Source organism: Macaca mulatta, chromosome 5 (assembly GCF_049350105.2).
Source record: "Macaca mulatta isolate MMU2019108-1 chromosome 5, T2T-MMU8v2.0, whole genome shotgun sequence".
Taxonomy (NCBI): domain Eukaryota; kingdom Metazoa; phylum Chordata; class Mammalia; order Primates; family Cercopithecidae; genus Macaca; species Macaca mulatta.
This window is the reverse complement of record NC_133410.1, coordinates 136,677,124-136,698,219: the sequence shown is the minus strand read 5'-3', so window position 1 is coordinate 136,698,219 and position 21,096 is coordinate 136,677,124. Positions and strand designations below refer to the sequence as shown.

The 21,096-nt window shown below is 38.2% G+C and overlaps 1 protein-coding gene across 6 annotated transcripts in view; it reads left to right on the top strand.

The window, feature by feature from the left end:
* Positions 1-21,096, top strand: part of MFSD8 (major facilitator superfamily domain containing 8) — a 52,590-nt gene that overhangs the window by 20,602 nt on the left and 10,892 nt on the right. For 4 of the 6 annotated variants that reach the window (XR_013417292.1, XM_078002235.1, XM_015139188.3 and 1 more), the window contains exons 4-9: positions 4,812-5,052; positions 6,642-6,755; positions 8,780-8,924; positions 9,959-10,014; positions 15,971-16,079; positions 18,018-18,152. Coding sequence is in view for 5 of the 6 variants with exons in the window: in XM_015139188.3 (XP_014994674.2) it covers positions 4,812-5,052; positions 6,642-6,755; positions 8,780-8,924; positions 9,959-10,014; positions 15,971-16,079; positions 18,018-18,152 (800 nt within the window). In the remaining variant the exon portion in view is untranslated. The remainder of the gene's footprint in view (positions 1-4,811; positions 5,053-6,641; positions 6,756-8,779; positions 8,925-9,958; positions 10,015-15,970; positions 16,080-18,017; positions 18,153-21,096) is intronic. The other 2 variants (XM_028848765.2, XM_015139190.3) reach the window with 2 other exon arrangements.

Below are 21,096 nucleotides of genomic sequence, written 5' to 3'. Positions count from 1 at the left end.
CCAAGGCATTGTAAGGCATCATGTGATGAAGGGGCTGAGCATGCTAGCCCAGGTCTCTTTTCCTTCTCTTATGAAGCCACCAGTTCCACTCCATGATAACCCATTAATACATGAGTGGATTAGGTACATTAGGTAGTTAGTTGGGTATCAACAGGGCACAGCCCTCATGATCCAATTGTTAGTTGGCAGATCTGTATCTGTACGGGTCTGCAGCAACCTCAGTTCTTGCCTCCTGAGAAGAAATAATTCAAGTAAAGGACATAAGGCAGAAGGAGAACCTGAGGCAAGTTGTAGAGCAGGAGTGAAAATTTATTAAAAAGCTTTAGAGCAAGAATGAAAGGAAGGAAAAGAAGGAAAGTGCAATTGGAAGAAGGCCAGGTGGGCAACTTGAAAGACAAGTGCGTGGTTTGACCTTTAGACTTGGGATTTTATACACTGGCATACTTTTGGTGCCTTGCATTACTTCTCCCCACTCACCCCACGCCTGAGATCATATTGGGAAGCTGCTAATCACCAGGTGTTTTCTGTGTATTAGGAGGCTGCCTTTTCCTAGCCCTGGCTGTGTCCAATATTACTTTAGAGAGTTAACAGCCACCTGACCATCAGCTAATGGTCTCCAGACACTCCCTATGTGTGGGGCAGGGGAGACCTTTCCTGCCCTGTTGATACCCAACTAACTACCTAATGTAACACAATTACCTCTTAAAGGTCCTACCTTTCAATATTTTAATAATATTAATTTAGATATTAATTTCCAAAACATGAAATTTGGAGGACACATTAAAACCATAGTACCACCTCTTAGCTTCTATGACATTTCTCTATCCTGGCTTTCCCCTTAACTCTAACGACTTATTCTTAAATTCTTTTGTGTATTCTTCCTTATCAGTTTGTCCCTTGTTGGTTTTCCTAAGAGGTTGGAGAGTGTGTGTGTGTGTGTGTGTGTGTGTGTGTTCGCACATGCATGTGTGTGTTTTATACTAGATTCTGAACTTTGTCCCATATTAGATGTATAGCCATCAACTTATTAGATAGATCCATGGTACTTGGATGAACCCAGGCTCCTTAGGTCTTTACACATTTTTACCGGAATGCTTTTCCTCTCTCCATCTTTCTTTTGCTCTCCCCTTTCTCCTTCCTCACTGTCTTTTATTCACTCTTCAAGGTTTTGCTCCAGTGTCACTTCCTCTGGAAAGCCTTCTCTTTTTTTTTTTTTTTTTTTTTTTTGCGATGGAGTCTTGCTCTGTTGCCCAGGCTGGCATGCAGTGGCATGATCTTGGCATACTGCAATCTCTGCCTTGAGGGTTCAAGCGATTCTCCTGCCTCAGTCTCCCAAGTAGCTGGGACTACAGATGCCAGCTACCACACCCAGCTAATTTTTGTATTTTTAGTAGAGATGGGGTTTCACCATGTTGGCCAGGCTTATCTCTACCTTTCCTCAGGTGGTCCACCCACCTCAGCCTCCCAGAGTGCCGGGATTTCCACCTTCCGGGTTCAGGTGATTCTCATGTCTCAGCCTCCCAAGTAGCTGGGATTACAGGCACCTGCAACCATGCCTGGCTAATTTTTGTATTTTTAGTAGGGATGGGGTTTCGGCATGTTAGCCAGGCTAATCGCGAACGCCAGACCTCAGGTGATCCTGCCTCAGTCTCCCAATTGCTGGGATTACAGATGTGAGCCACTGCACCTGGCCTGGAAAGCCTTCTCTGACTGTCCCTCACAACAGTTTGGATCAGAAGGTTTTCCTGTATACTCCCGTTTCCCTTTATCATTAGCCCTTAATGTGGAGTGTCCTAACACTGTATTTACAGAGAGTTTACTTAACTCCCCTACTAGATTGTCTAGATTGTTAGGATTGTTTTGTTTTTATGAATTTTTTTTTTGTTTTTGTTTTTTGTAAATGGAGTTTCCCTCTGTTACCCAGACTCGAGTTCAGTGACGCAGTCTTGGCTTACTGCAGCCTCCACCTCCAAGGTTCAAGTAATTCGCTTGCCTTAGCCTCCCAAGTAACTGGGATTACAGTCGTGCACCACCAACACCCAGCTAATTTTTGTATTTTTAGTAGAGATAGGGTTTCACTATGTTGACCAGGCTGGTCTCAAACTCCTGACCTTGGGTGACCCACCACTTCAGCCTCTCAAAGTGCTGGCATTACAAGTGTGAGCCACCATGCCCGGCCCAGTTTTACGAATTTCTACTTTTTGAAAATGGTCTCCTAAAATATATTTTTAAAGGAATATAAGAAAAAAAGAAATACAAATTTTACTTTTTACTGATTTAGTGCCATATTTTCATTGTTATTTTGAAAATTATATTACATGAAATTATTACCCATTACACTAAAAATTCTTTCCATACTGATAGTCATTGGAATTGGCACAATTCTGGAGCAATGTCTTCTCTACTAAAAAGATATTTTCATGTATCAAAATTCTGAATTTCTTGGCATTTAGTCTTTTTAGTCAAAATTCTCAAAAGAAGGATATTAGTAGTGATTAGGTCTAGTCAGCATACTATGTTGAGTTTTGAAAAGTACTCTCTTTTCTCCAGATATTTTGAAAACTCTTTGAAGAGTTTTGCTATCAGGCCTAGTGCTGTGGCTTATGTGCTTGTAATCCCAGTGCTTTGGGAAGCCAAGTTGGGAGGATTGCCTGAGCCCAGGAGTTCAAGACCAGCCTGGGTAACAATATAAGACCTTGTCTCTACAAAAAAATTTTAAAAGTTAGCTGGGTATGGTGGTGCTACTCCCTGTAGTCCCAGCTGCTTGGGAGCTTGAGGTGGGAGGATTTCTTGAGCAAAGGAGTTTGAGGTTACAGTGAGCCAAGATTATGCCACTGTATTCTGGCCTGGGTGACAGAGCCAGACCCTATCTCAAAAAAAAGAAAAAAAAAAGTTTTGCTTTCAAATCACTACACATTTAACATTACAATTGAGTTTTCATTATTTTTTTGAAAATTAATTTAAAATTTTATATGACATGAAATTATTATTTTCTATTTTCAGAGATGACAAATGAAACTAAAGGTAGTACAGGGAGAAAATGAAAACCAGAGTACCTAAACTGAAAGATATTTTAACAGCTAGAACTTTAAATATTATGTATCATTATACTTTTGCATATTATTTCTTATGTCCCATAAAGGAAAACGCACCTAAATATTTTCAGTTTAAATATCTTTAGAGAATTGCCAGGCATGGTGGCTCACACCCAAAATCCCAGAACTTTGGGAGGCCAAGGCAGGCGGCTCACCTGAGGTTAGGAGTTTGAGACCAGCCTGGCCAATATGTTGAAACCGCGTCGCTACTAAAAAAATACAAATATTAGCTGGGCCTGTGTGGTGGCACATGCCTGTAATCTCAGCTACTTGGGAGGCTGAGGCAGGAGAATCGCTTGAACCCGGGAGGTAGAGGTTGTAGTGACCTGAGATCGCGCCATTGCCCTCCAGCCTAGGCAACAAGAGCAAAACTCCATCTCAAAAGTAAATAAATAAAATTAAATAAATAAATAAATATCTTTAGGGAACAAAAGGTCGTAGTTTTCCTTATTAAATTGTTCTACCACATATCTATGTTCATTTAAATTTATTTCCTAAAATTTAATAAAAGCCATTAAATAGAAAGATTAGAGATAGAATCTTCCTATGTTGCCCAGACTGGAGTGCAGTGGCTTTTCACAGGTACAATCATAGTGCATTATACCCTCCAACTCCTGGGCTCAAGGGATCCTTCTGTTCTAGACTGCTGAGTAGCTGAGATTACAGGCATGTGCCACTTCACCTGGCTTAGCCTACCATATATGAAAAAAAATAATCTGGCTGGGTGTGGTGGCTCATGCCACTAATCCCAATATTTTGGGAGGCCAGGGTGGGAGAATTGCTCCCTCCCGAGGCAGGAGGATTGCTTTTCGAGTTGGAGGCAGGAAGTTCAAGACCAGCCTAGGCAACATAGGGAGACCCTGTCTCTACAAAAATAAAAAAATTAGCTGGGCATGGTGGTGCATGCCTGTAGTCCTAGCTACTCAAGACACTGACGCAGGAGGATCACTTGGACCTCAAAGGTCGAGGCTGCACTGAGCCGTGATCGCATCACTGCGCTGCAGCCTGGGTGACAGAGTGAGACCTTGTCTCAAATAAATAAATAAAAATAAACAATAGTGTCTTTTCTATGCTAACATTTTCTGTTTTTCTGAAAGTATTTTGTTTTCTGAGTTGTAGTCATTTGGTTCTCCCCTCATGTTCATCATGATATGTAAACCCTTTTAAAGTGGTAGAATACTGAGTTGCCTATGTAGAAAGGAAGAATTTATAACAGGTTTATTGAGAGAATTGTCTATCATCTTTTGTGTTTTTATTATCTTCTTTATACATTTGATTCTTGTGCCTAGTTTGTTTTTTAAAAAAAGATATACGGTGCTAATGGCTGTTTAACGTATAGGGTAGCATAAGTCTAAAGATTTCTACTTACAAGAATTAAAGAATACCTTGTATTATTTTTCATGATGTTATTGCTATATGTATACATAGTGTGTGTGATTATCTTCTTACCAAGGTTTATATGAACCAAAAATTTCCATGGTCATTCTTAAAAATGAGCCTCCCAAGCATTTTTCCCTTGTGCACAGTCTGTTGTTAGCACTTTAATTGTATTGTCAGAAGTTTGAATCCTTTACTGTAAGTAATAGTGTTATAAAACTTATACGTTAGAATTGTTTTTATTTTTTTAATAGAAAATTTTACATGGTATGACAAATGTATTTAGATTTTAAACTTTTCTTGGATAACAATTCTTAAAGCACATACTTTTGTCTGCAGATTGATCAGACAGCTGATACAAGATTTTTGGGCTGGGTTATTGCTTCATATAGTCTTGGCCAAATGGTAGCTTCACCTATATTTGGTTTATGGTCTAATTATAGACCAAGAAAAGAGCCTCTTGTCGTCTCGATCTTCATTTCCGTGGCAGCCAACTGCCTCTATGCATATGTCCACATCCCAGCCTCTCATAATAAATACTACATGCTGGTTGCTCGTGGATTGCTGGGAATTGGAGCAGGTAAGTTTGTATGTTGATTGTGTCAAATTCACATTCATTCTGACATTTATGGCTCACTTTCACCTGGTCTTATCCCCTTTTAAACTCATATTTCACAGTTCAACGTACATGTCTCTCATTGTAAACAAATATTTTTCCTATCATTTTGCCTTTGCTCATGATGTTCTCATTACCTATAGTTCTCTTCTGTTGCCATCATTCTTCATTCTTCAAGATTCAGTTCAAACCAGGCGTGGTGGCATGTGCCTATAATACCAGCTACTCAGGAGACTGAGGTAGCAGAATCTCTCTTGAGCCTAGGAGTTCAAGGTCAGCCTGGGTAACATAGGGAGACCTCCATCTTAAAAAAAAAAAACAGAAAAACCCAAAACAAAAATAGATCCAATTCAAGCTCCACATTTTCCACAAAGCCCTCTTGGGCTACCCTGCCCCTTCAGAGAATTTTTTCTTCTCTGACATGTCTCTGGCACTTGCTTATAGTATTGTACTGTTTTTATGCTTTCTCACTAACAAGATAGTAAACTTTTTTTTTTGGAGTCTCACTCTGTCGCCCAGACTGGACTGCAGTGGCGCGATCTCGGCTCACTGTAACCTCTACCTGCCTGGGTTCAAGCAATTCTCCTGCCTCAGCCTCCCGAGTAGCTGAGATTACAGGCACCTGCCACTGTGCCTGACTAATTTTTGTACTTTTAGTAGAGATGGGGTTTCACCATCTTGGCCAGGCTGGTCTTGAACTACTGACCTCGTGATCCACCTGCCTCGGCCTCCCAAAGTGCTGGGATTACAGGCATGAGCCACCACTCTTAGCCTAAACTTTTTGCAATTAGAAAGAATTTATGGTACTTTAAAAATATCCTATGCCCCCTAACAGAATCTCTTGAATGTAATGTACTCAATGAAAATTTTCAGTAAAATTGTTAGTGCATTTTTTTCTGTTTCTTATTTACATGTTTATGCATACAGAGTTTGTAATACTTTTTAAAATAGTGGTAGTAATCAATGGTGTGCCATTCACTCAGTGCTTTCTTAGTATTAAGTTTGATATTCTTTTTTTTTTTTTTTTTTTTGCGATGAAGTCTCACTTTGTTGCCCAGGCTGGAGTGCAGTGGTACGATCTTGGCTCATTGCAACCTCATCCTTCTGGGTTCAAGCAATTCTTCTGCCTCAGCCTCCTGAGTAGTTGGGACTACAGGTGGATAATCTTTGAATTTTTAGTGGAGACGGGGTTTCACCATGTTGGCCGGGCTGGTCTTGAACTCCTGACCTCAAAATGATCCACCCACGTTGACCTCTGAAAGTGCTGGGATTACGGATGTGAGCCACTGTGCCCAGCTTGATTTACTTATGATACCATTTCTTCACTCATTGGTATCTTTAACTGTTTTCATATTACCAAAACTAGCATGGTCCATTAATTGATGCATTTGCTTAATAAAAATACCTTACATGCTTTGTATGATCATAAAGAGGAAGCAGTGACTATACTGTTGACGAAGATTTCTTCTTCTGTATAAAGTCAAATTTGATTGAATTTTATAAACTGAATGATAACTTACTTTTACTTTGGATTATTGTGCCTTGTTTTTAAGGAAACGTAGCAGTTGTTCGATCATATACTGCTGGTGCTACTTCCCTTCAAGAAAGAACAAGTTCCATGGCAAATATAAGCATGTGTCAAGCATTAGGTTTTATTCTAGGTCCAGGTAGGTGTTCTTCACTTGTCATTACTTGAATTTGAATTGGGAAAACTTTTGAGGCTTAAATATTCAATGTAACCCAAGTATAAAAACTCATAGCTGAAGGGAAAGGGAGGAAAGCTAATTTTTTTTATCCAGCAATGAGGCTATAGTCATTTTATCTTGATGCCAATCCACTAAATTAAGTGCTATTAGTCCCCTTCTATAGTTGAGAGTGCCAATGCATAGAGAATCTAAGTAAATTGTCCAAGGTCACCCTTTTGCTGAGTGTTAAAAAAATTAGTGAGGCCAGGCGCAGTGGTCCACACCTGTAATCTTCAGCACTTTGGGAGGCTGTGACAGGCAGATCACTTGAGGTCAGAAGTTCGAGACCAGCCTGGCCAACATGGTGAAACCCCATCTCTACTAAAAATACAAAAATTAGCCAGGTGTGGTGGCAGGCACCTGTAATCCCAGCTACTTGGGAGGCTGAGGCAGGGGAATTGCTTGAACCCGGAGGCAGAGGTTGCAGTGAGCCGAGATCACATCATTGCACTCTAGCCTGGGCGATAAGCGCGAGACTCTGTCTCAAAAAAATATTAATGAGATTTAATATTTCCTCAAGGCAAATTAATTTTCTGCTGAGTAAAGAATTGGTCATTTTCATGCCTAGAATAATATTGAAAAACCGTATAATTTGTCCATATTTTGAATATTGAAGTTATGAATATTATCAGTTTGAATCCAACTCAGCTTACCTCATCATTAACACCCTATCTCCCACCCCCAGTTTCCATTACGTTCCTCTATTTAGCCAAAAGGAAAAGGCTCAACAGAAGGAAATCTAATTCACTGTTCCCAAAATCTATTTCGATTTAGTACCCTGAAACAAATACAAACACAAATGTAGAATAATTGAACTTGAATACTATATTGTAAAGTACATCAGGACATGGTTTGAGTCTTTATTTTCCAGTCTACCCTCAGTATCTAGCATAATACCTGGTATAGACTTATGTTCTTAGTAAATACTTTTTACCACCTTAAAAGCATTTTAAAGATTATGTCATTAAAAATTTTGCATTATAGATGACTAAATATAAGCCTGAAGAACTTCGATGACTTTTCCAATAATAAACCCTCAACAAGCACTAACATTTATTGTGTGCTTACTGTATGCTAGTCACAGTTCTAAGTACGGTAGGTACAGTATCTTAAGTCCTCACCCTAGAGTTATATGTGAATTACTATAGAGCCACATATAGAATCTGAATCAGAAGAGCAAACCAGTACTCTTCCAATTGAGTTTTTGCCACAGATCCAAATTAGATTTTGCCACTTCATATTTCTTTAGAGTGATTTATCCAGCAGTCCAAAAACACTTCTAATGTTTAAAGTCACTAAAAAATCTTCAAATACTGAGGTAGATTATGTATGCTTTTGGATGAAATGTTTTTTTTTTTTTTTTTCATTTTACCTGTATGTGACATTATGGTCAAATGATATTGAATATATATATACACACCGATATGTATATGTACCATATACACAATAATATTTAAGATATCTGATCTAAAATATGTTTTCATTCTTATAATGAAGCTGATTAAACCTTTATAATTATTGGAAGAATTGGTATAATTTAAATTGCCTATGGAGATGTTTTGTAAAAAACTGAGAAGTTATGTAAGATACAACTCCTTGTGAATGCATGTACATCAGTGTTTCACAACCTTTTTTTCATTATTGTCTCCCTAAGGAGCCTTTTTCAATATTTTTTCCTACTCTCTTTACCCCATAAAATTTTAGTGCCACAGATGTATCATATATCTTTTATGTACCGTATGTATATCTGTACATACCTGCTTTATACCTAAAAAGAGGAAATTTTTTGACCCCCCATCAAGAACCAATTGCATCTGTTGAGAATGCATGATATAGAAGGATGATTCCATAACATTGTTCCCAATTCTGTTGTAAATGTCTTTTGCATTTTTTTATCCTATGCTTCTCATATAATAATTCATCTGTAAAAATTTTATCTTAATAAGTTTTTCAGACTTGTTTTGCATTCATTGGAGAAAAAGGTGTGACATGGGATGTGATTAAACTGCGGATAAACATGTATACAACACCAGTTTTACTTAGCGCCTTCCTGGGAATTTTAAATATTATTCTGATCCTTGCTATACTAAGGTAATTAGAAATGATAAAACTATTTTTGTAGATTGTGAAATTTAATGAGCTTTGTAATTGTTGGAAGATAATTATCCTTATGAAGTGTATTTGGTTTTTTATGTCTATAGTTTGTTTATATTTTTTGGTCAGGTGGTACTAAAGCATATAATACCGGCAACCAAAAGACAACCTAATAAATGAGAACAGAAAAGGAAGGTCTTTGAAGATTCAAGGTTTGGTTTTTTTTGTTTTGTTTTGTTTTGTTTTTGAGACAAGGTTTTACTCTGTCGCTCAGACTAGAGGGCAGTGGCACTATCTCGGCTCAATGCAACCTCCATCTCCCAGATTCAAGGATTCTCATGCCTCAGCTTCCCGAGTAACTGGGGCTACAGTCGCGCACCACCACATCCAGCTAATTTTTGTACTTTTAGTAGAGACGGGGTTTCACCATGTTGGCCAGGCTGATCTCGAACTCCTGACCTCAAAGCGATCTGCCCACCTCAGCCTCCCAAAGTGCTGGGATTACAGGCATGAGCCATGTGAGGCTGTGCCCGGCCTGAAGGTTTGATCTTGATTTACTAACTACATGTTTCTAAGTAGGAGAAAGGCAAGGAAAATAACATTTTAAATAGATTAATGGATTTGTATCAGTCAAATATAAAAGTTACTAGTAATGTATATCTCTTTCATATATTTGAAAAATTTTTTAAAATTATGTTTTGTTTGTTTTTAGAGTGCTTTATTCAATAGTCTAAAAACATTTATTACTAATGTTTATAATCACTGTAAAACTTCAGATACTAAAGTAGATCATGCATGCTTTAGGATGAGTTGGATTTTTTTCATTTTACCTGTCTGTGAGAATTTCATAAGAATTGTAACTTCTGTCTTAAGTTTATTGGTTATATCTCATTAGTAACAGTTTTATTACTGAAAAACCAATAAAAGAAACTGTATTAGAATGTGAAAAAAAATACAATGCCAATAATAAATTTAAACAACTTCTCTATTAAGCATTTTATAGGTACAATGTTTGTGTTTTTCTTTTTAAGAGAACATCGTGTGGATGACTCAGGAAGACAGTGTAAAAATATTAATTTTGAAGAAGGTACTTTAAACCCATTTGGCTGAATTAATGTAACATTATCAAAGTGTTTCTGATGATTCTGTTTGGTATTTACTTCGATTTTGCTTCTAAGGACAACACAATGGGTGATTGGGGAAGATCTTAAAAGCTGGAAGTGACCTAAATTGATATTTTTTAAAGAGGCATATCCATATTAGTTATTTGGTGGTCATGATTGACAAGGTTACAGACATTGTAAAAAAATCACTTTGTCTTATTTTCAGAGAGCCAGTATCCTAAAGCCTTTGAGATATTTGCAATGATTTCCATATCTTTACTACCACATAAATATGTCTTTCTTTTTTTTTTTTTTTTTTTTTTTTTTTTTTTGAGATGGAGTCTCGCTCTTGTCGCCTAGGCTGGAGTATAGTGGCTCCATCTCGGCTCACTGCAAGCTCCACCTCCCGGGTTCACGCCATTCTCCTGGCTCAGCCTCCGGGTTAGCTGGGACTACAGGCGCCCGCCACCGTGCCTGGCTAATTTTTTGTATTTTTCAGTAGAGACGGGGTTTCACTATGTTAGCCAGGATGGTCTCGATCTCCTGACCTCGTGATCCCCCGGCCTCGGCCTCCCAGAGTGCTAGGATTACAGGTGTGAGCCACCGCACCCGGCCATGTCTTTCTATTTAAAGCAGTTCTTTATTCTTTTAAGCATGAGAACAGGTATGGTTTTGCCTTTTTATTTTTGTTGTTTTGGTATACTTTACAAATACATATTTTCATCCTTTAGATCTTCTCTGATTCATGTAAGTCAGAGAACCCGGTAAGTAGCTATATTTTACCAAAAAAACTGTTATTTAGTACTAATTATATCCTCCTTGGGGAAAGAATGCAAGGACTGATCCTGGCCCTCAATAGTTCATAAAGTTGTGGAAAAGACATAGTATTATTTTACCAGGTACTTTCATAGCTCTATTATTTAATTTTCACAAAAGAAATAGTGGAAGATAAAGTTAAATGTAGTAGGGTGGAGAGCAGAGTAGTGAGGAGCTATAGTAAGTTTTTGAACTAGGACAGTTTTGACATTGATCCCATGCAGAGGCTAATCCAGATTGGTTATATCTCACTGGTAATATCTCATTGGTAACAGTTTTATTACTGAAAAGCCAGTAAAAGAAACCATATCAGAATGTGAAAAAAATATGATGCCAGTAACAAATTTGAACAATTTCTCTATTAAGCTTTTCAAAGGTACAATATTTGTGTTTTTCTTTTTAAGAGAACATTGTGTGGATGACTCAGGAAGACAGTATAAAAGTATTAATTTTGACTAGGCCTGAAGTAGGGCGATGACTGAGAATGGAGAAGGGATAAGCAGGAGTTGTTGAAGGAGGAATCAAGATAGAGATTTGGATAGAGAATATTAAGGATTAGAGAGAGCCAACATTTCTGCCAGGTTTTGATTCTAGATCACCTGGAAGAATGAGAGAGAACAAGAATTGAGGAAGGGAGGTTGGATGAAAAGAGAAGATGATTTCAGTTTGGATCGAGCTGAATATGCTGTTACTCTAGAACAACTAAAAAATCCCAGAGGCATTTGTAATTTTGACAGTAAAAGTAAAAGCTAGAGATAAAAATTTGTGAGTCACCCAGTGAAAAAAACACTATGGCAGCAAAGAGGGAGTGAGAGAAAGGATGGGGTGATGATTCAAGTGTGGGAAAAGATTGTTGAATCTGAGGAATGAATATGTGAGAATATGTTTGGAAACTTTCAAAATAAAAAATAAGAATGAGAGGTAAAGTGCCAACAGTGGGTATAAACTCCTTTATTCAAGGGTAAAAAATAGGATGCTAACTTCAAGGAGCTATCAGGTAAAGGGAAGGAGGAAGTTAAGAGGTGAGGTAGAGGTATGACAAAGGGAAGATATGTAAAAATCAGTATTTAAGAAGTTGGAAGGGGATAATGATACACATCAATCCTTCATTTACTTTCATGTGCTTAGAAATCACCTGGGAACCTTGTTAAGATGCATATTCTGATTCGTTGGGCTTAGGGTGATACTAAATAGGGTTGCCAATAAAACATAGGATGTTGCTTCTCAGAATAGGGGAGTTAATAGAGAAATGTAAAAATATATAATTTATAAAATAAAAAATAAAACACAGAATGCCCAATTAAATTTGAATAATGTTTTAGTATAAATATGTCCCACCTGGTTAAATTTGGATTTCAATAAACAACAAATAATGTTTTTTGTTTGTTTGTTTGTTTTTTCTTTAGTAGAGACAGGATCTTGTCATGTTGTCCAGGCTGGTCTTAAATTCCTGGACTCAGCCTCCCAAAGTGCTAGGATTACAGATGTGAGCCACTGCACCTGGCAACAGATAACTTTTAGTGTTAATACAATCCAGCTGGGTGTAGTGGCTCATGCCTGTAATCCCAGCACTTTGTGAGGCCAAACCAGGTGGATCACCTGAGGTCAGGAGTTCAAGACCAGCCTAGCCAACATGGTGAAACCTTGTCTCTACTAAAAATACAAATATTGGCTGGGTGTGGTGGCAGGTGCCTGTAATCCCTGCTACTCAGGAGACTGAGGCAGGAGAGTCGCTTGAACCTGGGAGGCAGAAGTTGCAGTGAGCCGATATCATTCATACCATGTACTCCAGCCTGGGTAACAGAGTGAGACTCTGTCTCAAAAAAAAAAAAAAAAAGTATAAATACAATCCAAATACTTCATGGAACATTCTTATACTTAACTTTCAAATATGGCACAGAACATATTTATACTAATACTTATTGTTTATCTGAAATTTAAATTTAACTGGATCTCCTGTATCTTTATTTACTATATTGGCAACCCTAGTGAGATGCTGAGCATCTGCATTTATAACAAACTACCATGTGATGTGATGCTGCTGGTCTAGAAATCATAGATTGTGCTGCAAAGATTGAAAGCTATGCTGTCCAATATAGTAGCCATTAGCCACGTGTGGCTATGTAAATATAAGTTAAAGTAAATTTAATAAATTATTTTCTGTCATACTAGCCACATTTCAAGTGCTCAGTAATGGGTATATGTGGCTAGTGGCCACTGTATTAGCACAGATAAAGAACATTTCTATCATGTCACAGTTCTATTGGACAGCACTGTTCTAAAGTACAAATGGGAATGAGTTTAGAGGAGATGTAGTGTTTTCTTGTATGAGATTTCTAGTTACTTCAGAATAATTTTTATAAAATAAAATTTTTAAATTTCAATAAATGTTTGCATAAAATATGTCTGGTAAAAACTTCCATAATTGCTTTAATTTAAAGATATTCAAATTTAAAGAGGTTATTATGAGACAGGATTATAATTTCTAATTGCATAGAATTTGAGTCCATATACTAATGCAGTCTTTTAAGAAAATTTATAATTAGGATATCTAGTCAGTCCCCATAGTCTAGGGTGCAACATTTCTGAGATTCCGCACTGAAACCAGCACTGAGTAGAGGCTACAGGAAACTAAGCACATATTATGAAGCATACTCCAGTCTGACTTGGGGCAATATTGATACTGACTTGAAGGAGTAAAGACTGACTTCTAGGTGGTGATTAAGAATCAGAGAGGTCTATCCAAAATAATACAAGAGCCACAACCATCGGGGCCTACCCCTGGCAAAGGATCTGGATAAAGGTGACCAGTTCTGTTTGTGTGATTATAAAGGAAGGTCATAAGGCTATGTTGAGTGTCCAAGGTGCTTAATTCCCTTTAAGTATAGCAGTCTATTTCCAAATCTACTTATTGTTGGAGGAGGAACTCCTCAAGAATCCTGAGATGGAAAGGCAGGCATTATTATGAAAAAAATCATAGAAACTTACTACATCTTAGGAAAGCCCTCCCCCCTCCACCAACAACTGACACTGCACACAATTTAAGATAGCATAAATAAACATATTGTAGTATTTTATGTATTAATTCCTGGCTTAGGCTGGGCGCGGTGGCTCACGCCTGTAATCCCAGCACTTTGGGAGGCCGAGGCAGGCGGATCAAGAGGTCAAGAGATTGAGACCATCCTGGCCAACATGGTGAAACCCCGTCTCTACTAAAATTACAAAAATTAACTGGGCATGGTGGCATGCACCTGTAGTCCCAGCTACTCGGGAGACTGAGGCAGGAGAATCGCTTGAACCCAGGAGATGGAGGTTGCATTGAGTAGAAATCACATCTCTGCACTTCAGCCTGGCAACAGAGCAAGACTCCGTCCCCCTGCCACCCAAAGAAAATATCTGGCTTATTTTGGTATTTATTGATGTATTTATTCTGAATAAGTGGAAAAATTACAAAACAGCATGAATATGTATGAGTAGATTAATATGTCTGCATGATTCTCAGTTACATCAAGAATAGCTTAATGTGTATTAAACTTAAGACGTTCTTCAAGATGAGAAGTCAGTACACTTACTTTGTCCTCCTTGTTTATAAACCACCATCAAATCCTGATTATTTCTTTACAGAAACATAAACGATAGGAGTTTTTTTTTTTTTTTTTTTTTTTTTTTTTTGAGACGGAGTCTCGCTGTGTCGCCCAGGCTGGAGTGCAGTGGCCGGATCTCAGCTCACTGCAAGCTCTGCCTCCCGGGTTTTTACGCCATTCTCCTGCCTCAGCCTCCCGAGTAGCCGGGACTACAGGCGCCCGCCACCTCGCCCGGCTAGTTTTTTGTATTTTTTAGTAGAGATGGGGTTTCACCGTGTTAGCCAGGATGGTCTCGAACTCCTGACCTCGTGATCCGCCCGTCTCGGCCTCCCAAAGTGCTGGGATTACAGGCTTGAGCCACCGTGCCCGGCCACGATAGGAGTTTTTTAAATGGTAATGAAAACATAAGGATCTTTATGAATACTAATTTCTATTTATTTATTTATTTATTGAGACAGAGTCTCTGTCACCCAGGCTGGAGTGCAGTGGCTCAATCTTGTCTCACTGCAACCTCAGCCTCCTGGTTCAAGCAATTCTCGTGCCTCAGCCTCTCAAGTGGCTGAGATTACAGGCGTGCGGCACCATGCCCAGCTAATTTTTTTTTGGTATTTTTAATAGAGATGGGGTTTTGCCATGTTGGCCAGGCTGGTCTCAAACTTCTGACCTCAAGTGATCCACCTGCACTGGCCTCTGGCCTCCCATAGTGCTGGGATTACAGGCATGAGCCACTGTTCCTGGCCATGAATACTAATTTCATGTAGCACTGAAATTCAAAATATATATGCATTGAAGTAAATCATAGAACTGGGAACTGATTTAATAAACCACTGGAGTTCTTCATGAAATTCTTGTAAGTCTAACATTTAAGTAAGGTGGAAAAAAATCTGCAATTGAAATTTAAAGCAAATATATTTAATATGAGATCAGTATGTTATAGAGTTCTATAAATTACATTTTTGGATTGAGATATACCAAGTACAAAATACATCTGAGTATTTCTTAAGATAACAGAATTGAAGTATATCTCTGGGGAAGAAAATTCACCTTGCTTTTAAATGCCATTTAAAAATTATTTCTGTCATATAAATTATCTTATTGTTGGCCATGCACAGTGGCTCACATGTGTAATCCCAACACTTTGGGAGGTCAAGGCAGGCGAACTGGTTGAGCTCAGGAGTTCGAGCCCAGACTGGGTAGCATGGTGAGACCTCATCTCTACAAAAAATATAAAAATTAGCTGGATGTGGTGGTACATGCCTATAGTCCCAGCTTCTTGGGTGGCTGAGGTAGGAGGATCACCTGAGCCTGGGGAGGTCAAAGCTGCAGTGAGCTGTGGTCATGCCATGTCACTCTGGGTGACAGAGTGAGACCCCATCTCAAAAAATAAAAATAAATTATCTTATTATTAAACTACTTTGAATCCTAAAAAAAATTTTAAAATATTTATAAATTTTGCTACAATATAATTTCTACATTATTTTAATGTCATAAGAAAAATTAGATGTATAGGTAATGTAATTTTTCTCCTATTTACCTACAGCAAGTACAGATGAAATTGAGGTTCCCCAAGGAAATATTGACCAAGTTGCTGTTGTGGCCATCAATGTTCTGTTTTTTGTTGCTCTATTTATCTTCGCCGTTTTTGAAACGTAAGTTTTATTCCATCTTTATCTAAATCAGATTATGTTTTAACCTTTATTTCTTAATGCAGTGTTAATTAGGCATATCGAGGTTATTAAAAATCTTATGTAAGGCAAATTTTTCTTACCATGATGTAAAAAATGTATATACATTTTGTTGCTTTTAACTTGAAAGTAGTTAATTCTTTGTCCATAATCTTACTATCTTACTTTCTTATAAAAGAATCAGTTTCACAACTCTTTCCCTCTTTCATCTGAGTTTTATGATAAATACAGTTATAAAACTTTAGTGCCATGATTTAATTATCCTTAAGCTCTATAATTTCCTACATATATATATGTATATGATATAGAGTTCTATAAGTTACATTTTTGGATTGAGAGATACCAAGTACAAAATACATCTGAGTATTTCTTAAGATAACAGAATTGAAGTATATCTCTGGGGAAGAAAATTCACCTTGCTTTTAAATGCCATTTAAAAATTATTTCCGTCATATAAATTATCTTATTGTTGGCAGTGCACAGTGGCTCACACGTGTAATCCCAACACTTTGGGAGGTCAAGGCAGGCGAACTGGTTGAGCTCAGGAGTTCGAGCCCAGACTGGGTAGCATGGTGAAACCTCATCTCTACAAAAAATATAAAAATTAGCTGGATATGGTGGTACATGCCTATAGTCCCAGCTTCTTGGGAGGCTGAGGTAGGAGGATCACCTAAGCCTGAGGAGGTCAAGGCTGCAGTGAGCTGTGGGTCAGCCCCCCAAGTAGCTGGGACTACAGGCATGCGCCACCATGCTCAGCTAATTCGTTTGTATTTTTTGTAGAGACAGGATTTCTCCATGTTGCCCAGGCTGATCTTGAACTCCTGGGCTCAAGTGATCTGCTCACCTTGGCCTCCCAAAGTGCTTGGATTACAGATGTGAACCACTGTGCCTGGCACTATCATGTTAGCTATTTTTAAGGTATGCAATTCAGTAGCATTAAGTGCATTCACAATGTCGTGCAACCATGACCGCTAACTATTTCCAGAACGTTTTCATCATCCTAAACAGAAGCTCCATACGCATTAAAGAATAACATACCAATTAAACAATATTAATTAAATTTCAGACTGGGTGCGGTGGCTCATGCCTGTAATCACAGCACTTTGGGAGGCTGAGGCAGGTGGATCACTTGAGATCAGGAGTTCAAGACCAGCCTGGCCAATATGGTGAAACCCTGTCTGTACTAAAAATACCAAAATTAGCTGGGTATGGTGGTGGGCACCTGTAGTCCCAGCTACTCAGGAGGCTGAGGCAGGAGAATTACTTGAACCCAGGAGATGGAGGTTGCAGTGAGCCGAGATCATGCCACTGCATTCCAGCCCAGGTGACAGAGTGAGACTCTGGCGTCTCAAAAATAATAATAAACAATAAATATAAATTGCATTTTGTAGTCAGTTACTAGAGATCACATGTAGGGAGAGAAACTTGGCAAGGAAGGATATAGTCATGTAAAGGAAGAGACATTGAGAGGTAAAGAGAAAAATATATACATTCAAAAATCCAGTATATTCTGATAACTTAATATAACATTATTGCATTGAAAGAGACCAATTTAATTAAAAATATAACCGTGATTATTTAGTAATGTTAGAATGATAGGCATTATGATTGGTGTGGTTTGTTTCCTTTTCCTTTGTTTCAGACTTTCTGTAATATGGCTATATTAGTTATATAATTAAAATAAACATTAGAAAGTAAACTATGAGTAGGCAGACTTAGTAACTTAGGTATGTAACAACAACATGCTTAAAATGTGTTCAAACTTTTGCTTAAGTCTGTTGTCATTGTTAAAAGGCATGCAAATTCTTGAATGTGTAGCTGTCTTTTTTAAAACTTATACTTCACTTTAAGTATAACAGTTACTGTGATTTAAATAAGAATACTTTTTTTGGTTTTTCTTAGCATCATTGCTCCATTAACAATGGATATGTATGCCTGGACTCAAGAACAAGCTGTGTTGTATAATGGCATAATACTTGCTGCTCTTGGGGTTGAAGCAGTTGTTATTTTCGTAGGAGTTAAGTTACTTTCCAAAAAGTAAGTTAAGTGTTTTTGGTTTTATGTCTGTTTTTTAAAAATAAAACAAAAAACAGAGCTAACAATGCAAATGGATGTACCAGGAAAATAATCTAAAGCTTTTTTTGGACACAGATTTACAATTTATTAAGAGATCATAATATTTTTATACCCTACAGCATTTCTTTGGTAAAACAAAATTTCTCACAAAGTGAGACTTATTTATCTTTTGTCTATTATGTTTTCCTGAAAGTATATTTCATAAACCATTGTTCTGTATTGTAATATATATTGTGCAACAAAAAAGATTCAGTGGTTAAGTTTGGAAAATTTTGGTTAAGATTACCAAACTTATTCTAGAACGTCTATCCACAGTATATATATTCTAAATCATCCATCATGGCAAATAAAATTTGTGACATTTCCCAGACCACACAACACTTTTTTTTTTGAGACAAGTCTCGTTCTGTTGCCAAGGCTGGAATGCAGTGGTGCAGTCATGGCTTAGTGCAGCCTTGACCTGCTGGGCTCAGGTGATCCTCTCATCTCACCCTCCTGAATAGCTGGGACTACAGGCATGACCACCATACCTGGCTAATTTCTTTTATTTTTATTTTTTGTAGAGACAATATCTCACTATGTTGCCCAGGCTAGTCTCATTCCTGGGCTCAAGCATTCCTCCTGCCTCAGTCTCCCAAAGTGTTGGGATTACAGGCATGAGCCACTGTGTCCAGCATAAGTGTTTTTTAATTGACACATGATAGATGTACATATGTTTGGGGTATGTGTGATACTTTGATACATTCATATAATGTATAAAGATCAAATCAAAATAATTAGGATACCATCACTTTAAATATTTACCTTTTCGTTATGCTAGGAACATTTGAATTACTCTTTTCTAGCTTTTGACATGTACGCTAAATTATTGCTAACTATAGTCACCCTACTGAGCTGTTGAAAACTAGGTCTTCTTCTAACTGTATATTTGTACCCATTAACCAACTATTGTTTATTGCCTCCTTCCCACTATTATTCCTGGCTTCTGGTAACTACCAATCTAGTCTCTTTTCTTTCTTTCTTTTCTTTTTTTTTCTTTTTGTAAAAGATGGTGTCTCACTCTGTTGCCCAGGATGGAGTGGAGTGGTGTGATCATAGCTCATGGCAGCCTCAAACTCCTGGGCTGAAGCAATCCTCCTGTCTCAGCCTCCTGAGTAACTAGGACTATAGGCATGTGCCATAATGCCTAGCTAATTTTTTTTTTTTTAACTTTTTGTAGAGATAAGATCTTGCTGTGTTGCCTGGGCTCACCAATCTACTCTCTATCTTCATGAGATTCATTAAAATTTTTTTTTTTTATGACGGAGTCTCGCTCTGTTGCCCAGGCTGGAGTGCAGTGGCGTGATCTCAGCTTACTGCAACCTCTACCTCCTGGGTTCCAGCAATTCTGCCGCCTCAGCCTCCCAAGTAGCTGGGACTACAGGCACATGCCATCACACCTGACAATTTTTTTATTTTTATTTTTAGTAGAGATGGGGTTTCACCACATTAGGATGGTCTCGATCTCCTGACCTCATGATCTGCCCGCCTCCGCCTTCTGAAGTGCTGGGATTACAGGCGTGAACCACCGCACCCAACCTGAGAATCACTTTTTTAGCTCCCACATGAGTGAGAAAATGTGATAATTTGTCTTTCTGTGCTTGGCTTATTTCACTTAACATAATGACCATTAATTCCATCTATGTTACCCAAAATGATGGGATTTCATGGTTTTAATGGCTCAACAATATTCCCCTGTGTATATATACCACATTTATCCATTCATCCATTGATGGGTACTTAGGTTGGTTTCATATTTTGGCGACTGTGAATAGTGCTGAAATGAACATGGGAGTGAGTGCAGATGTGTCTTTGATATACTGATTTCCTTTCTTTTAGATATATACCTACTAATGGGATTGCTGGTTCATATGATAGTTCCATTTTAATTTTTTTTGAGGAACATCTGTACTGTTTTCCAAAGTGGTTTTACTAATTTACATTCCCACCAACAGTATACAAGGGTTCCTGTTTCTCCACATCCTTGCCAGCATCCGTCATTCCCTCTTTTTGATTAAAGCCATTTTAATTGGGTTGAGAAAATACCTAATTGTGGTTTTGATTTGCATATTTGCATTTCCCTGATGATTAGTGATGTCAAACATTTTTTGTACACCTAGTGGCCTTTTGTATGTCTTATTTTGAGAATGTCTATTCACTGTTTAAAAGAATCATTTTGAGGGCCTGGTGCTCATGCCTGTAATCCCAGCATTTTGGAAGGCCAAGGCAGCTGGATCATTTGGGGTCAGGAGTTCGAGACCAGTCTGGCCAACATGGTGCAACCCCATTTTTACTAAAAATACAAAAATTTTTCTACTAAAAATACAGGGCATGGTGGCACGTTTCTACTAAAATAAAAAAAAATTATACTAAAAATAGAGGGTGTGGTGGCATGTGCCTGTAGTCCCAGCTACTCAGGAGGCTGAGGCAAGAGAATCGCTTCAGCCCGGGAGGTGGAGGTTGCAACAGTGAGCCGAGATCACACCACTGCCCTCCAGCCTGGGCAACAGAGTGAGACTTCATCTCAAAATAGATAAATAAATACAAATAAATAAAAGAATAATTTTGGCCAGGTATAGTGGCTCACGTCTGCAACCCAAGCAATTTAGGAGGCTAAGACAGGAGGATCATTTCAGCCCAGGAGTTAGTTTGAGACCAGCCTGGGCAACATAGCGAGATCTTATCTCACTATGATATAATGAGATCCCTATTTCTTCACAGACACACACACACACACACACACAATTAGCTGGGTGTGATGGAGCACTCCTGTAGTCCCAACTACCTGGGAGGTTGAGGCGAGAGGATTGCTTGAGCCCAGGAGTTTGAGGCTGTAGTGAACTGTGATTGTACCACTATACTCCAG